The sequence below is a fragment of the Myotis myotis genome, unplaced genomic scaffold (assembly GCF_014108235.1).
Source record: "Myotis myotis isolate mMyoMyo1 unplaced genomic scaffold, mMyoMyo1.p scaffold_m19_p_6, whole genome shotgun sequence".
Classification (NCBI taxonomy): domain Eukaryota; kingdom Metazoa; phylum Chordata; class Mammalia; order Chiroptera; family Vespertilionidae; genus Myotis; species Myotis myotis.
In genome coordinates, this window is record NW_023416368.1 from 93,768,954 (window position 1) to 93,787,570 (window position 18,617).

The following is an 18,617-nucleotide window of genomic DNA, read 5'->3' on the forward strand; positions in this document are numbered from 1 at the left end:
AAAGCATGCAAGCAGAGAAGGCAGCTGCAAGAGGAAGCTAGTAAGACAGAAGTCATCATCTTTTGTAACTTAATCACTTTATTAGTCAGGTTCTCCAGCGAAACACAACCAATGTGATGTGCATATGTAGAGAGAAAGATTTATTTTACGGAATTAGCTCACATTATTATGGAGGCCGGCAAGTCCAGCCACTGTCTGCAGGGGGGCTGGGCCACTAGAGACCTAGGGAAGAGCTGATGTGCAGTCCAAGTCTGAAGGTGGTCTGCCGGCAGGATTTCCTCCTCTTCCTCAGTGGGGACGTCAGCTCTTTACTGTTTTTTTAAAAAATTTTCATCCAAGGAGATGCTCATTGATTTTAGAGAGAAGGGAAGGGAGATGGAGGGAGGGAGAGGAGAGAACAGGAGAGGAGAGGAGAGGAGAGGAGAGGAGAGGAGAGGAGAGGAGAGACATAAATGTAAGAGAGAACATTGATTGGTTGCCTTCTGCATGCACCCAAACTGGGGATCAAACCTGCAACCTAGGTATGTGCTCTGACCAAGAATTGAACCTGAAACCTTTCAGTATATGGGATGATGCTCCAACCAACTGAACCACACCAGCCAGGCCAGTTCTTTACTCTTAAAGTCTTCAACTGATTGGATGAGGCCCACTTTAATTATGGAGGTTAATTGCTTTAGTCAAAATGTACTGACTTGCCTTAACTGGTTTGGCTCAGTGGATAGAGCGTTGGCCTCTTGACGGAAGGGTCCCAGGTTCGATTCCGGTCAAGTGCATGTATCTTGGTTGTGGGCACATCCCCAGTAGGAGGTGTGCAGGAGGCAGCTGATCGATGTTTCTCTCTCATTGATGTTTCTAACTCTCCATCCCTCTCCCGTCCTAATAAAAATATTATATTTTTATAATAAAAAATCAATAAAAATATTTTTTAAAAAAATGTGCTGAATTACCTGTTACTCTCATCTAAAAAAGACCTTCACAGAAACATCTAGAATAATCTTTGATTAAATATCTGGGTGCTGGGACCCAGCCACGTTGACACATAAAACTGACCAGTTCCAGGAGCTGGTGGGCTTCGCTCCCAGCAGTTGCCTGATGCCTGGTAGACCAGGACCTTCAAAGGCCATGAGCTTTCTCCAGTTTTGAACATTGGCCCCCTGAGAATTGGGTGGAAAGGTCTATGGCAGATATGTGGTGGAGGCAGGGAGAGGGACCTGCAGTCATACTGTCAATCAGTCACACCAGCTATTGCTCTGTTATAGCTGTCTAAGAGCCTTTCAGCTGGGGCTAGTGGGTGGTGAGCATGCTGTAGCAGGTTGTCACCACTTCTTTAAAAAGTTTTATTCCGGTTGCATGGACACATATGTATGCTAGGTCCTGATGTATAACATATATTTTTTTACTAAGGACTTTAGTCAAAATGTTTGCAAAACACTGGTCTGAAGTCTTTGCTAGATATAGTATATGAACCACAGCCCTTTATGGAGGCAAGCAGAGATGTGACAACGTAAGAGCAGTTTCAATTTGACTTTGAAATGTTTTCTGTGATTTCCTCCCCTGGCCGCTTTACCTACTGGTTTTTCTTAAAGGCAATATCTTTATCTATTTATTTTATTTCAGAAGTAATATATGCTGATTGTCTCTTCTAATCCCACCCCTAAAATAACACTGTTATTATTCTTCAGTTAAGTGTGCTGATAGATACTGCAAACACATTGCCTAAGTTCAAACACTCACTGAGGTGAGTGACTTGACTCTCTGCCTCAGTTTCTTTATCTATAAAATTTAAAAGATGATAAAAACAAATTATCTCTAGGATTGTTGTGAGGAATAAATGAACTGTTATTTAAATAATTATTTACTTAAACAGTTACTTAAATTATTTAAGCAAATTACATAAAACAGTTATCAGTAGTAATTATGTAATACTATATTATAACAATTATGCAATAATAATAATGAATTACTATAAAAATCTTGAAACAGTATCTGACACACAGTAACTGCTCATAAATATTAATACTGTTACTATTTTAGTGTATATATCCTTCTAGAGTCTTTTAGAAAATTATACAGATGCATTTATTTACATTTATTGTGTACAAGCCCTGTGTGTGTTACATTTTAATAAATGGGGTAAGATGAGAGGACTTCCTGCTTCTGATCTGACATGCCAGGAGCTTGGAGAAAAACAACAACTCTCCTTAGATCCATTAGATAAGTGAGGTCTCAGGGCAACTGCCGCACCTACATCGGAGAGACCGACCGATAGAGAATCGGAGCTTATTGCAGCAGAAGCCTCCCACAGAAGCGACCACTTTACACCCAGTCACTCACGGCCAGCTTTCAGCAGCCCTGCAAAGCACACTAACAGACAAAGCACAGCTCAGAGACGCAGAGCAGAACCAGGGCCACTGCCAGGCTCAGATATGACAGTGATTCTGAAATTATCAAAGGAGAAATTTAAAATACCTATGATTAATATGCTAATGGCTGTAATGGAAAAACTGGAAAACATGCAAGAACAGATGGATAATGTTACCAGAGAGATGGAAATTGTAAGAAAAAAACAAAAGGAAATTAAAACAAAAACACAGTAACAGAAATAAGGAATGTCTTTGATGGACTTACAAATAGACTAGATACAGCCAAAGAAAGAATGAGTGAGCTTGAAGAAATGTCAACAGACACTTTCAGTGCTGAAATGCAGAGATAAAAACCAAATGAAAACGCAAAGAGAATGAAATGTAGTTCCTTACTGCTCTTCATTCTGATTGGGAAGTGGTCACAGGAATGCGCAGACAGGCCTGGCTTCCCCAGCAAATGGGGACTCGGGAAAGCGTCTGAGGGAGACTCCCACTGCGCCTCTCAGCTTTGGCCTGGAGCCCACGGGGACAGAGAGGAAAGGGCTCACACTGCTGGCTCCCCAGGGATCCCCTGCAATTCTGGTGACAACCCTGGTCACCCACTGCACCATGACTACTTCAGGCACTCTGCATGCTAAATGGCCAAATGACTTGAAATGGCCAAAGAAAGGAAAAATAGTGGGATGGGTGTCAGCGGGAGCATTTGTCTCAGTACTGGATTGAAAGAACGTTGCACGAGGTGAACTTGATCGTCCTGCTTCTGCCTGTCCGAACTTCCCCCTTAGCAACCAAGAGGGATACTCATCACACAGGGAATGCTATGCTGTAAAGATGTCCTTTGTTCCAGCTCTCCTATCCCATTAAGGAGAACTGACTGGAGACATGTCTGCAGATTTTAACCGTTTCTGCAGCCCTGGCTGGTGTGGCTCAGTTGGTTGGGGCATCAGCCTGTACACCAGAAAGTGGCAGGTTCGATTTCCGGTCAGGGCACATGCCCAGGATGCAGGTTCGAGCCCCGGTTGGGGCACATGAGGGAGGCTACAAATAGATGTTTCTCACATTGATGTTTCCCCCTCTCTCTCCCTTTCCTCTAAAAAAAAAAAAAATAAGTTTCTGCAACACTTTTGCAACATGGAAAGTGGGGGCCTAATCCATCTATGACTATAAGGTGGAAGTGGTAGCAAGTTAGAGGTGCCCAGACCTTAGTGACATTTCCACATCCTCCTCTGGTAGGAGAGGACGAATGGTTGTCATGATTGCCACTGATCCTCCTGGGAACTTTAACTAAGAGGGTGGATCCTAAGACAGCCTGGTTGTGAATTTTATGCCCTGAAAGATCATTTCAGACTCAAGCCTTAGAGTAAATGTATTTTATAACTAAAGCTTTTGCTCAAGGATCTTATTTATTCACCTACCTATCCACCCACCCACCCACTCACTCATCCACTCATCCATCCATCCATTCATCCATCATCCATCCAGCCAGCCTTTTAGAATTTGTCCTATGTCTATTGTATGTAAGGCCCTATGAAGGGTGCTGAAACAAGTGAAGCCTCTGACCTCAGGAAGCTTGTTGTCTAGGAGAAGGAGACAATATATAAAGAAAGTGCAGGAAATTGTTTTAGGTACTTTACTAGGTGTCTGTGCAGGGCCCCATGGTACATAGCAGGAGGGGTGGTCACCTCTGCCTGCAGGCTTGGGAATGGCTGCACAGAGGAGGTGACCTGTGAGGGCTCAGTGAGGGGAGGGTGTGCTGGGGAAGGTGGAGATGTGATTATAGACACAGTTTACAAACAACTCGACACATTCAGGGAATGCAGAGAGCTTGATATGGCTGGAGCACAGGGTGTGAAACAGGGATGCAGAGAGCACTAAAGAAGGCAAGAGAGAGAGGCAGAGGCGGGCTGTTCAAAAAGCCTTGACACCATGCTGAGGGCTTGGGACTTTAGGACGCAGGGATTGAGTGAAATGGTCAGATTTGCACTCTTTCAAAAGTGCCCTGACTTCAGGACAGAACTGGTCCCAGAAGCAGGGTCCCCGTAATTAACTGGGAAAGATGGTGACACCTCAGATGAAGGCAGTGGCCTTGCAGGGAGAGGAAGAGGAGGGAGGGAGGGAGGACACTACCTCCCCCTTAGTGTCTCAGGCCCCTGGGATTGCTTTCTTCCTCTCTCAGCCCAATCACCTTAAAGTGGCCTTTTCACTCATTTAACTTTACTCCTTAATCCCTGAGAGGCAGAGGGAACTCCTGAGCCGTGTGGACAAGTGCAGGCTCTGGACCCTGCCTGCCCTGGCCTCACTGCACGCGCAGGAAGTCAGTGCTGCCCATGGAGCTGGAATCCAGGAAAAGGCCCACGGGTGCGTGGCCAGGCTGCCCCAGCACAGCTCCAGTGGCTGCTCTCCTGCCAGTGACTTCCTCCTCCGGGGTCCTCCTGAGGGCCCACTTTCTTTGGATGGTGACGGTCTGGGCACAGAGCCGCCAGCGCGGGCCCAGGGCGGAGGAGCACAGCTTTGTGGATCCGGTGAAGCACCTGGCGTACACCTGTCACAGCATGGAGGGCTGGTGAGCAGCTTGCAGGCTCACCTACAGGTTGCCCTTCGGTCTCTGCCCTTGCGTGCTGTGCGGGCCTTGCCAGCTGGGGTGGAGAACAGGGTCAATTAGGGAGTTTGCAGTTGAGAGGCAGAGACAAAAATAACCAAGTAAACAAATACACAAGAATACTTCCAGCTGGTGACAGTGCTGAGCTAGGGAAGACTGGCGAGTCCGTGGGCGGCCTTCTGACAGGGGGTCAGGGAGGCTCTCCCTGAAGAGGGCCTTGAAGGGTGAGAAGGAGCCGGCCCTGCAGTGAATGGGAGGAGAGGGGCCAGCAGCAGGGGCTGCTGCGAGAAAACGGAAGGAAGCCAGGGTGCCGTGAGTGGAGGAAAGCCCAGGGCGAGGCTGGGAAAGGAGCCATTGTGATAAACAGTTTGCATTTGGTTTCTGCAAGCAGCCTGCTTTGTAGTCTGAAATTCTGCGAATCAAGGTCTTCCCCTTTTGCACATTCATTGCTTATTTAAACTTTGGTGTTAATCTATCATGTTTCCAATGAGAAGAGCACTGGGCCACTGAGAGAAACTGAGTCATGTTGGGTGATAAGAAAAGACAGACATGGAGATTAACTTGGGGACAGGGGAAGTGTTTAAGGAACTCGTGCAGGCCCCGGGGGACTGATGGAAGCTCAGGCCGGGATTGTGAGAGGGGGAAGAAAGAGACAGCAGCCCACCTAGTTTACAAGGTAGGTCCTGGTTTTGGCTAAGCAAGTACTTTATTCTTTAAAGAGCTAGCTCCTTGGGCTTGAGGCCATCACTCAGGCCTGAATTAGAACCCAGCTCTTGCTCTTGCATGAACTTGAGCCTGGAACAAGAGCTTGCTTTGAGTTCGACTCTCCTGTCTATAAAATGAAGATTTACCTAGTAAGATTCTTGGGAGGATTAAATAATATGTATTTAAAGTACCCAGTGCTATACCTAGACTATGGTAGATGCCCAGTAAATGTTAATTCCCTCCTTACTGACTATATAACAGTGTTCCACTAAAAGGCAGACAAGTAGAGGGTCATGATGATAATATTTGCCACTCTTTCATAAGTCCGTCCCACTGGGTAAAGAGCAGAGCACCGATGTATTCTGGGGAGTTGGAAAAATCCTAGGTAGGGAGTGAGAGTGTTCTCGCTTCTTCTATAAAAGGAGGCTGGGGTGGTTTAGTGGCCAGAGGTAGACTAGATAACATTCCGGGGCTTTATCTCTGGAGATGCTAATCAGGATGTCTGAGCAGGGCCCCAAAGGATCCCAGCGCAGAGGCAAAGTCACTCCAGGAGACTCAGGAACACTGGAACACGGCCCTTCCCTAGTTCTGAGTCACCAACCAGCCAGACCAAGACAGAGGGGATCTCAGTGCACTTTCCTCATTCACCGCCAGAGGGCAGGCCTGAGGCATGTGCAAGGTAGGGAATGCAAGCATCACCTGGGAGGATGTCTGCTGGCTGGAGGTAAGAGGAGAATGCCAAGCTTACTAGATGCTGTGAAGTGCACACTTTCCTCTGGGGCCCATGGGCTTGGACAGCTGAGCCTCCTCCCACATGCGTTCACAGCTTCCACTAGGTTGACCGCTAGTCGTACAATTCTAGCAAAACCTGCATCTAGCTCAGAGGGCCAGTCACCCCTGACCATTATGGGTCACCACTCTGTCCCTGCCCCCCTCTCCCCCCCAGTAAAGAATGCACCACGGGGGGAATGTCTTGGGCAGGCTTGCTCCGGCAGGCTTGGACCCGTCAGCCCGCCCCTGCCTGCCCCTCTGCAGACTCTGCCCCTTCAGGGTTACATGCACAAAGAAAGCACCAGATGGCCGGTTCCATCAGCAGAGAAGAAGGCGTCTCTTCCAGCGTAAGGGTCCTACTCGATGCCTTCAGTTTCTGGCAAAGCATTCCAGTACCTTCTCTTTGCCACCGCGTGAATGTTAACTTCTCTGCAGGCTGCATGTGAGGCCACAGCCCTTGGCGTCAGTGCTGAGCAATGCGGGGGCTCAGGGCTTCTCTTGGCCACTCTAGGCTCCATTCTTTGTCAGCAATGTCTGTTTTGGAGTTTCTCTGCTCTATGACATCCTGAACGTTACACTTCTGCAGAGGCCCAGGTGGGGCCACAGAAGCAGAAATGGTTACTCCTGCTTCCCAAAGGGGGAAGATGAAACCAAGGACAGTGGGGGCCTGGTCCCAGACGGACACGTACTGCGCAGGGTGCTGAGGAACTGAAAGCAGCCAGTCACCCAGTGGCGCCTGAGTGACAGCACTCCATCTCCCACCCCAGCTCCCCCAGGATGGATGACGCGAACATCTTAATACCTTCTGGAGGTCACCCCTTGGACACCCATCCATGCATCCCATCCTTCCTGAACGCTCACCCCCTTTGGCCCTACATGAGGGTAAGACACGAGTAAGGCTTTTCAAAGAGTGCCCAGTCTCTGTGAGCTCCAACTTTAAATGGAAGGCAAGTTATGCTCACTTAGTGATGATATAGGACTGGGATTTTTTTTTTTAGGCTAAATATCTTTTTATTTTTTAAGTTACTTCACATTTATTATTTTAGAAATACAACACATTGAGCTTCATCGAAAATACCACATCAATAGCAGGGCACACAGTTCCATGCCCTGCACAAAGCAACCACTTGGCAATTTCTGCTAACTTACAAGCCAGTGGTCGGCAAACTCATTAGTCAACAGAGCCAAATATCAACAGTACTTCTTCAAAATAGACTCGTCCAGGCCAAAAACCGACTTCTGTGCATGGGCCACGAAGTTTCAATCGCACTGTATGAGCGCCCGCACGTGGTATTTTGTGGAAGAGCCACACTCAAGGGGCCAAAGAGCTGCATGTGGCTCGCGAGCTGCAGTTTGCCAACCACCTATACCAGTGATGGCGAATCTATGACACGCATGTCAAAGGTGACACGTGAACTCATTTTTTTGGTTGATTTTTCTTTGTTAAATGGCATTTAAATATATAAAATAAATATCAAAAATATAAGTCTTTTTTTTTTACTATGGTTGCAAATATCAAAAAATTTCTATATGTGACATGGCACCAGAGTTAAGTTAGGGTTTTTCAAAATGCTGACACGCCGAGCTCAAAAGGTTCGCCATCACTGACCTATACTATAGGTGAAGAATACCATCATATTATAGGGTAGGTGGTATAATACGATAAATGGCATAATATAGGTATGCACAAAGAATATTGGGAGGGTGGAGAGGGAAGGCTTTAAGAAGTTGGTGCTGAGAAGAAGTGACTGGAGATGCCTTGTACGGTTCTGGAGTTCATTTTAGGACTGGATGCTCTCTCCCTAGGTTTGATGGTGCGTGGCAGTTTGTTTAGGGAAGGTGTAGTTTAAAATCCAGGCAGCTACACCCATGAAAAGAATAATAAGCTGCATGATAACAAGGTTCTCTTGCACTTTTAGGGACTTGCAGGAGAGGAGCTGGGCTGCCAAGAAGGAAGACCCAGCAAGGCCACAGTGCTCAGAGCAATGCCTGAGTTGGAGATATTGTTGATGTCACAGCTCCCTGTGATGGTGACATGGAAGAATCTTCTTTTCTTGTCATAGCAATGGCAGCATTTATTTATGTACCCAATGTTGAGGGCCCCACCATGGACCAGGTTCCTGGGAAAAGAGGAATGCAAAGCTTTTAGCTCCTAGGAGTCATGCTCTAATAGAAGAAATGGACAGATAATTACAATATAGCAGGATGTATGTTACAGTTGAGGTGAATATAAGAGGTTGTACTTAAGACTTTAGGAGACAGGATGAGGGCAGACTTTATTGAGGAGATGATATTTAAGCTCATTTTTAGCGGAAGTGTTGAGGGCAAGGGAGGGAGGTGAAGGGAACAGTACAGAACATGGCACAGATTTGGGAAAGGGCAGTGTGTGTGTGTTGGTGCACCTCTGCATGCACCCTGAGCATAGGATGAGGGCATGGGTGTCAGGGATGGGAGATGCAGCTGCAGAGGTCAGAGTCTGATACAGCACCTGGGTAGACCTCACTCCTGCTCATCGATCTGTTTAGGCAGGTTCTCCTTCCCCCAGAGTCTGGGGCCCAGACCACCAAAATGCCAGGAGAAGAACCATTCCATTAAATGGCTCTGTCATTTCGTCATCACATCTTGCTCGTTGTAGGTGCTGGGGGAGGAGTATGGGAAGGCAGGGGCTTTGGGAAGGGGTCATAATGTGGAATAGGCCATCTTACAACGCCTTTTCAGGTTTGACATGCATTTAATTTTTTAAAAATGTGGAAAAATCATACCCAAGAACAGGCTCAAATATTTGGTAGAGGGACAATGATCTGAAACTTTACAGAAACTTTTCATGGAATGCTTGTTTAAAGACAGTATAAAAAGTGTATAGGAACAAGTTTTCAGTGTAGAGTAGGTGGAAAATTCTTCCCCCGCCTCTACTTTTCTGCGTTGCATGGAGCGGTAAGTATGGTAAGAAATGCAGGTTGCTGGCAGTTCTTTTCCTTGGTCAATTAAAATTATTTGCTGTCTCCTATGTGCCAAATACTCTTAGGCTCTATCTTAGAACAGACCAATCAGTTTAAACCTTACATCTTTGGATATTTATGAGTGGAAATGTCAATTATGGACTAAGAACTTCATGCCAATGGCTATAAAAATAAGTGACACAAAAGCTCTTAGGAGCTTTTATTGCAAAGCAAAATATTCAATGGAAAATTGGCAATCAACTAGATATAGTTAAATCTGTTAAGATCAAACAATTCAGGAGCAGGAAAACATAAAAGAATATAAACAAACAATATAATTAGAGATTATTTGGTTTTAAATTAATTTGAATCTCATTATTTACTTGCTTGCCAAGTGGCATTTTCTTGTGATTTAATGACACCTGGCGCCCTGCCACTCTACACCCCCAGCTGAACCCGCTTCATGCATTCTCAGACTGTGGTTTGAACCCCTGCAGGCTGACATCCATACTTGCTGATATCAGCTCACTTTTCTCTTAGCACAGCGCATGGTTGGAGAAGGAAGTGCTTCTATTTTATTTTCAAGATGCACAGCTAATTGGAACCTGAATGAATTAACCAGTTGGGGAGCTTCCTGCATGCCTCACCCCCCTTTTCTGGGACTTTAGAATTTACAGGAATGAGTGAGTGGGTGCCTTTCACACTTTGTGAACAGATAACAATCCAAAGTGGCCAGATGCAGAAAGACATCAGAACAGGGGCCCACAGTAGCCCCAGGATTATTCTGTATTTATCTGGCTAATCTTTGCTGAGCAGGTGTGAGCCAGTTAAATAGATGCCTTTTTCTAATGGCTGCTGGACGGCCTAGAAATTGCAGGCCCAGCTATTGTTTGATCTCAAGCAGAGAAATCCAAAGCCATGGCCGCCTCTGGTATGAGCCCTTGCACCTGCCCGGGCAACCTTCCAAAGAGGCGCCCAGGTATGTTGCCCGGGATCCACGGGACCAGCGTTTTCTTCCGCAGCGACTCAGGCCGCACCTGTCCAGGTGCCTCCGGCGCCTTGTGAGTGGCTAGCATCTCTGGCTGGGGAGTGTTTTTAACTCGGATTTCTGGAGGCTTTCTCCATGACTCAGTTTCCCCTTCTTTTGGGACATAAGCTTTCATTTCTCTCATTCCTTCTGCTGCTTCTCCCTCCACCTCGCTTTCTGCCTCATTAGGTCGTGTGGAGGCCTGTCTATAGCACTGAAAATTCTGGGGGCTCCTTGGGCGCTGTAATTCCGATAGCTTTTTCTCAACAGATTTGCAGGCACCAGAGAAATGAGACCAACAGATGGGCCTCGGTGGGCGTGGCTGTTAGAGAACAGGGCCCCGGACTGAGCCAATTTTGCCTAAACAGGCAGCTGCTGAGCCTCCTGCCCCCAAGTTCCTCGCGGGCCGAAGGCACAAGGGCCATCAGGGCGGGGTTTGCATCCCCGGCGGCGGACTGCGGCCTCTCCAGCCGCCCCTTCCCTACTCCGACTTCCCAGCTGCCAGGCCACGGGGGCCGCAGCCCGGCGCTCGCCCTCGGCTAGGTTTCCAGCCTCGCCTCCGGCCCGCACCCCTCCTCGCCCCGGGGAGCCCTGCGGACGCCGCGCCGCCCCGCCCCGCCCGCAGGCCCCGGTCCAGCCGCCCCTCTGCGGGGCCGGGCGGCGCCGCGGCGAGCCCTCTCCCTTCCCTCCGCTCGCTGCCATGTCAATTCCCCCGTCGACTCCTGGGCGGAGGCAGGACGAGCCTTCGCGAAAGGCAAGGGCGGCGGGAGGAGAGCTCGGGCGCCCCTCCCGGGCGGCGCGGCGCCGGCCGGTGGTGCAGTCGCGCGCTCGCCGCCAGCGAAGCCATTGGCTCGGCGCAGTCACCCCACGCGGGGCCGCAGCGGCGGCCTCCGCGGATTGGCGCGCGGGCGGGCATCCACCGGGGCGCGCGCGGACGGGTGCGTGCCGCTCGGGCTCCAAGGCAGCCCACCGACTCCGGGCTGGGCTCCCCCTGTTCCTAAGGAGCACCCGCCATTTCCCCTGCGTTGCTGCTGCTGCTGCTGCATTTGGGGCTCCCGCAGCCACTATCCCCGAGGCGCTGGCCCGAAGAAAGGGCGCGAAAGGCGCGCCCCCCGGCCGGCCGCCCGCCCCGGCCGCCGCCCTCCGCCGCTCTCCGCAGCATTTCGCGCTCTCGCGCCGCTCCCCTCCCGCCCGGGCATTTGCATGTCCCACGATTGTGGCCAATCAGGGCTCGTCTCTCCCGAAGCGGATGGCTTTTGCCTGAGAGGAAAGGGAGTGGCTGGCGGCGCATGCGCCGGGTGGCCGACTCGAACCGAGGCTTTTATTGCCATAGTTTATTTCCACCCCCTTCCCTCCTGTTCTCTCCCTCTCTTTCTTTTTTTTTTCCGCCCTGGCTGGGCTGTGTTGGAGGAGAGGAAGAAAGAGAGACAGAGGATTGCGTTGATCTCTTACGTTCCTGGAATTTGTTATCAGCAAGACCAACTAAGCTGTTGCACCTTTTTCAATTCTGAAACAAAATAAAATACCAACTCTCTTTTTTGGCATTTTTTTTTTTTTGCTTTAAAGCTGCCCTCTTGAAATTATTTTTTTTTCCCGGGAGAGAGATGTCTTATCAGGGGAAGAAAAATATTCCACGCATCACGGTGAGTTTGGCACTTGGGAAATTGTGGTCGGCCAGTAACCTTTGTGGCACAGAACATCTAAGGAATTTTTTTTAAGGAGGGGGAGGAAGAGGGACCTAACTGCCCCCCCCCCCCCCCGTCCCCGTTACTAAAGAAGGCGATCGTGGTGGCAGGAGACGCAATCATAGAATTATGAGCCACATGATTTGTAAGACATTAAAATAGCGTGAGTGCATTGAGGTCGTCCTGGGTAGCGCGCCAGAGCCGCTGTATCCTTTTATTGTCAGAGCGAGATGCTGCAGTGCCGGCCCGGGGTGTAAGCAAATGGATGCCAGATTGAATATGCGTGGTTGGAGCGCGGATATTGTTCTCCGGCTGCGTGCTGCGAGCTGGGCTCCAGGAGCTGGACAGGGGAATGGGAAGTGGATGGAGCTCCCTGTGCCTCCCGCCCCCGCCATAAAGGGCTTTCTGGAGCCTTCCTCCGGCTCCCGAGAAAAAGGGGCAGGTTTCAGCCCGGCGGCGGACTGACAGCAGAGGGATGCTGCAAGGGCAGGGTGCACCAGGCTGATGTGGAAACGGGAAGGAAAAAAGGGACGCGGTGATGAGCAGAGAAGGGTGGGGGCCAGGCGTGGGCTTTTTGTTGACCAGGGGCCGGTGCTGGTGGCCCTCTTGGCTTTCTCGCCCTCTGGTTCGGGGCTGGCTTTCTTCTGCCTCTGTCCCTTCTGCGGCCAGGAGGCGTCCGTGCTGGCGCATACAAAGCGGGCTGGGAGGGTGGGCGCCGGGGACAGCGCCGAGCCCGGCTCGCGAGGTAATGGCGCTGCGCGACGCGCGGAGCAGATGGCCCGGCCGGGCCTCGGCAGACAATGGTCCCGTTGGCCGGAGGTGTTGGCGCACTTGTGGGGCTTGGGATGCTTAGTTCGTAAATCACGAGAAAAACATCTACGCGATGAACTGGCGACGCTTCAGCGATGAACACAGGTTCTTACCCCCACCGCGCCCATCCTCTCCCCAGCTTTTCCTGGAAAAAATTTCGCTAGTCTTAGTTCTCTATCTACCTCCCCAATGAAACGCTGGGGAGGGCGGGCGGAACGCGAGGGGTATTCATTGTTATATAATGATGTGCAATTGCAATTGGCCAACCGATTGCTGGGTAGAACCCAGGGCCGAGGCCGAGACCGAGAGAATCCTTGAAAAGTGTAGATGTGTTCAGGGCCGGATCGGAGGGCGCGCTTGCCTCTGGCCTCCTCCTTAGCCGCGGGCACCCCGGCCTCCGTGGATGCACAAGGACACACCCATCCGCAGGAGAGAGATGTGGAGACCGAAGCCCGGGGGCGGGGTGTGTGCTGGAGAGGGTTTTATGGGCTGAGCAAGGCTGCTCAAGGGCGAGGGTGGGTAGTAGCTTGTTCTAAAAGGCCAGAGACCCAGGATCCCAAAGGGCCGGGCGAGGGGGACCCGATGTTCGATATTCTCCGTTAGGAGGAAGAAGTCTGGAGAGTGGGGGTGCAGAGCACATTGGCTGCAAGTCTCAAATAAATCGCTGTCTTCCTGAATGAAAAAGGCAGTTTCGTTTTGACAGTGTGGGGAGGAAAAAAATTAAAAAGCAAACAAGACTGACTTTTCAAAGAGCGCCCCCTCTACCCTTAAAATCTGGGTGCACTATGGAGGACCTACATAGCATGGTCTCCCTCCCTCCATCATCACAGCCGCCTCTTATGTAAGAAGCCTTCTGGAAGGCACAGAGTGAACAGGGCTGCTCTCTCTCTCTCTCTCTCTCTCTCTCTCTCTCTCTCTCTCTCTCTCTCTCTCCCTTCCCTCTGTTGGCTCCGGGATTCACAGTGATGGCTGGGACAGGTACCACAGCGAATGAGGGAGCAGGTGGTAAAGGGCAGGGCTTCTCTTTGCTCCCAGGCAATATTTATCCTGTCAAAGTCGGATCCTGCCGGGGAGTTCTGTGTAGCCAGAGGGAAGTGTACTGGATCAGGTGACCTTGGGCAAGTGACTTAACCTCCCCGTGCCTCAGTTTCTCTATGTGTCATGGGTTAAGAATCTCACTCCATCCACCTCACTGGATTTTGTGAAGGTTCTTACATTTAACTTATACCAGTGTAGGAATTGTTGTTGATTATTTAGTCCCATATGACTTTCCAAAGTCTACAGCAGACTGAAGTGTACAGAATTTAATGGTCTGTTTTTCAGTATGTTAGAGAAACAATAAATACTTTGTAAACCCATGTGTACATTTTTGTGTAAAAGGATCTTTCTGGGTCTCATAGTTTATGTGTTCTTCACTACACATTTGCTGTAATATTTTCTTTGGCAGGTGCTAAACATAAATAGCACTTGCCGAGAATGTTGTTTTGTAACAACTTAGAGTTAACGATTGTCAAGATGAGTGCCATTCCTTTGAAATATTTTGCATGTTAAGAGGGCAATCGGTGGTTTAGCTTGTAACATTTCAACCCAGTGTGGAATAGCACAGGTGTATACCCACTGATTTTAACGTTCCATTCCATCAAAGCCTTTGGAATAGAGATGAGTCATAATGTAACATTTTCATTATATTCTTGGCCCTCATGTGCTGCTTGTCATATGTATTTTTCACACTAATTATATTATAAGTGAATTGACAGTTTATAGTGGTGTTAGATTTAGAACTTGCCCTCTTATCTACTTTATCATAAAACTTTACCTTTTCCTTAGCAGTTTAATAGTTAAAATAGTGTGTAAGTGAAGAGGTGTTTTTCTCTCTTTGCTACAGTTGCCGTGATTTACCTCAAAATGAAATACAAATATAATGAGCAGGCTGAATTGAAACCTTGTTATGGTGGAACCTAGTGTGTTTGTGTCGAGTTCGCCATGACAACAGACTTTTGGTTAATTTTTCCACACACAAAGCTTGCCAAGAATTACTTCCCTACATGTGGGTGTTTTTTTTTTTTTTTTTTTAATGAAGTTTAGCTTAAAGCCATTAAAAAGTATTGTCTTCTGGAAAGAAGGTTTTTTGTTTGTTTTTAAATCTATGATAAGCTTTGAGCTTTACTAGCATATTTCTACTTATCATGTGTCAAATAGGTTCCTACATACAGGTTCACCATTGTCACTGAACCTTTCCAAAACTGGCTCATTTTGAGCATTAAATATACTTTGATTGATTTCAGAGCGGGAGAGAGATATTGAAACATCAATGATGAGAAAATCATTTGATCGGTTGCCTCCTGCATGCCCCCACTGGAAACCCAGCCCATAACCCGGGCATGTGCCCTGACTGGGAATCACACTGTGACCTCCTAATTCACAGGCTGATGCTCCACATGAGCCGTGCCGGCTGGTCTGAGCATCACTTTGAACAATGAAATGTGTCCTTAGCTCACTTATTTCAGAACCAACGTTCCTCCTGGTCAGGTACACATGGTGACCTTAATATGTCTTTGTTTCAGAGTGATCGTCTTCTGATCAAAGGAGGTAAAATCGTTAATGATGACCAGTCATTCTATGCAGACATATACATGGAAGATGGGTTGATCAAGTAAGTGTAACTCATATAGAAGAATCGTGTACCTTCCAGTATTCCCAAGCGTTACCTACAATTCACACACATAATATCAAGCTTTAGTGACTTCAAAGAGTGACTTAGTATCCATTTAAGCCCATTTTGATTGGTAGTAATTAGTGAATTTGAAAACTCAGATTTAGGGAATTCAAAGCCACAATTAAATGCATACCCATTTCCTAACGCATTATGTAACTTGCTATTTTTAACCCAGGTGACACAATTTCTTCTTGTTGCCAGCTCAAATACTTGGTTTAGGATCTATTGCATATATTAAAGTTTTTCCTAGAATGTAGTTGTGTGCATGTCTTGCCCAATGGAAGGACACAAATGTGAGTATACCCTTTTCTATCAAGATAGCACATCTGCTTTCTGAATCAAGAATCCAGTGGTTGGGCCAAAGGAAAACAAATTAAGTAACATAGACAAATTACTGCCTCATCCCAAGGGAATTTTAGGTTTCATTCTTTAAGTGCCAACAAACACCAGTAAGACTGCCCTTGTGTTGCTTGTGTATTGTGTTTCTAACAACAGAGCAGTTATTGCATTAGGGTATTTTTGGATTCTAGAGGGTTAAGTGAGCTGAGTACATACCAGTATCCTTGTGCCCTTCCGACTGGGACAGCTCATAAGGCTCCAGAGAAATAGCACATCTGTTTAAAGACAAACATTGCTGCAAATGACATCTTTTGAATAAGCAGCATTCATCAAGTGCTACGGCAAACCATTCCTGAGGAGTGGAAAACTGGAGTGGATGTATCTGTTGCCTAGAAACTCAAACCCTGATTTATGACCTAAAATAGGTCCTACCATTTCCACATGTAATGTTTTCTCCATGTGTGTTTGCTTATGACAGTCTCTGCTCCAGGCTCTCACATACCATGACTTGCCTGTCCCATTCCCCCAGTTAGAATCTAGCAGAAAGACACTGGCCCAGAAGTGAGCAAGCCTGGGGGCTATTTTTAGTCATCACTAATTTGATTTTGAACTTTATCAACTTCTCCTTGATTACTTTTTTCCTTAAAAAAAAAAAAAACTGTTAGAAAGATGAAGCAGAGATATTTTTTTAAACATTGGAAATGAATTCATATCCTTCAACATAATGAATATTAATTTTTCTGCCTTATCTGAGTTGCTAATGAATGCTTCCACATTTTCAAATTGTTTTAATCATAGTGTTCACTTATTTATTTATTTTTTGCTTCTCCCCTATTTTCTCTATATTGCAAAGGATTTGGCGAAAATACATGTTTGTAAAGTGCCAACAGATCTGGAGGAAATTGCTATAAGATAATTAGCTCAACTGTGTGTTCATTGAGAAAGTGCAGTGTCATTTTATGTAAATTCCTTGGGGACTTGTTATCATTTGATTTTAGGGGTTTTCTGGTAACTAAGACTCTTTGATTAGGCCTCTGGTGCCTTATTTAACTTTTGTTTTCTAGTAAGCGCTGCATTGCTTCTTAGTTGGTGGTAGGGAGTGGGGAGTGCACATATATTATGAATAATTACAGTAACTGGAAAAGTCTAGTGAACACGGGAAGGATAGGGTAGGGCTTGGTGAAAATATCTGTCAGATTTCATTTGATTCAAGGACATTTCATTTACCACCATTATCACCACCCTATTAATGTAGGCAAATAGGAGAAAACCTGATTGTGCCAGGAGGGGTCAAGACCATCGAGGCCCATTCCAGGATGGTGATTCCCGGAGGGATCGACGTCCATACCCGCTTCCAGATGCCTGACCAGGGAATGACTTCTGCTGATGACTTCTTTCAAGGCACCAAGGCAGCTCTGGCTGGTGGGACCACCATGATCAGTAAGACAGCTTACAATAATAATCTTCGCACCCGGGAACCTTTACCATGGGAAAATGAGTCTGTGTTGTTTGCCTTTTTTCTTTTAGAAGTTGCTGAACTGAGCAGTGGCTTGATCTGCCACAGAAGGGAGTGGGGGTGCGGGTGGCCAGGCAGTTGTTTTCTTACTCGCGTTTTCTCTCTAACGCTAACTTCTCCAATGGAACTTGAGAATGCGGATCTAGAGAATTGTGGTAGGATAAAGGAGTGGCTTCTTGCTTTCTCTGCCTGAGAACTTTCAGACAAAAGTTAAATTGCAAATGTGATTTGATTGTGGTTACTGTGAAAACACAGCATTCAGAGTAATCCTCAAAGCTACCAATTTTGAGCTTTTGCTCATAAGTATTTGATTCTGATTTTTAAAGAATTCTTGAGGGTGCATCTTCTCGAAATGCGGAGGGGTGCAGCACATGTTGAACCAGGAATCTCTTGTCCACTGATGAGAAAATCAGACGGGGGCAGTTCTTCCGGCCCGGATTTGACATGAATGGAATTGAGCAGTCCTTCTTGGAGAAGGACCCACAGATAATATATTTTAAAAAATTCTTTATTGTTGAGACCCACACATAATATTACTTGTCATTTAGATAAGAAAGTTGTAGTCTACAGCCATACCACCCTGAACACACCCAATCTCGTCTGATCTGGGAAGAAAACTGTGCCCATCAGTAGCCGGGTACCCTTCATGTTTTGCTCTGAAGGTTTTATGCTTTTCATTCGCCAAATCTAAAGTCTGTTTCTGGGGTCACAGCACACACGTGATGAGTTTACTTACGAATGGTCAGTTTTCAGCATGCCTACCGACTGCCCCTTTGACAGATATTTTGTTTTTGAGGAGAGAGGCAAACTGCACAGTGGCCAGCAGACACATATGAAAAAGAAAAGAAAAGATTTTATCCAAGAGTGAAAGTCAACATACAATCTGTCCGAAAAGCTAACAGAAGACTTAGCTATGTATACTTTAGGAAAACCTGTCTTAACTGGTTATTTTTCAGAATGATAGTCTCTTTACCTGTGGCTTCAGGGTCTGTCTTGAAGCTTCCTCTTTTCTATCCTACCACCTAGAAGAACCTTGCCCTCCTAGTCTGAGCTCCCCTACATTTTAAATCACATACTCACCTTCTCGCTCGCATTCTCTCTGTCCTCGTCTTCCGTGTGTCTGAAGGGTCAGAGACCACTCTCCTGT

The 18,617-nt window shown here is 47.3% G+C and overlaps 1 protein-coding gene across 3 annotated transcripts in view; it reads left to right on the forward strand.

Moving 5' to 3' along the window:
- DPYSL2 (dihydropyrimidinase like 2) overlaps positions 1–18,617 on the forward strand; it is a 103,913-nt gene that overhangs the window by 23,496 nt on the left and 61,800 nt on the right. For 2 of the 3 annotated variants that reach the window (XM_036313824.1, XM_036313825.1), the window contains 2 exons: positions 15,464–15,552; positions 17,210–17,394. In XM_036313824.1, coding sequence (XP_036169717.1) covers positions 15,464–15,552; positions 17,210–17,394 — 274 coding nt within the window. Of the gene's footprint in view, positions 1–11,307; positions 12,048–15,463; positions 15,553–17,209; positions 17,395–18,617 lie in introns of those variants that run through there. The other variant, XM_036313826.1, reaches the window with a different exon arrangement.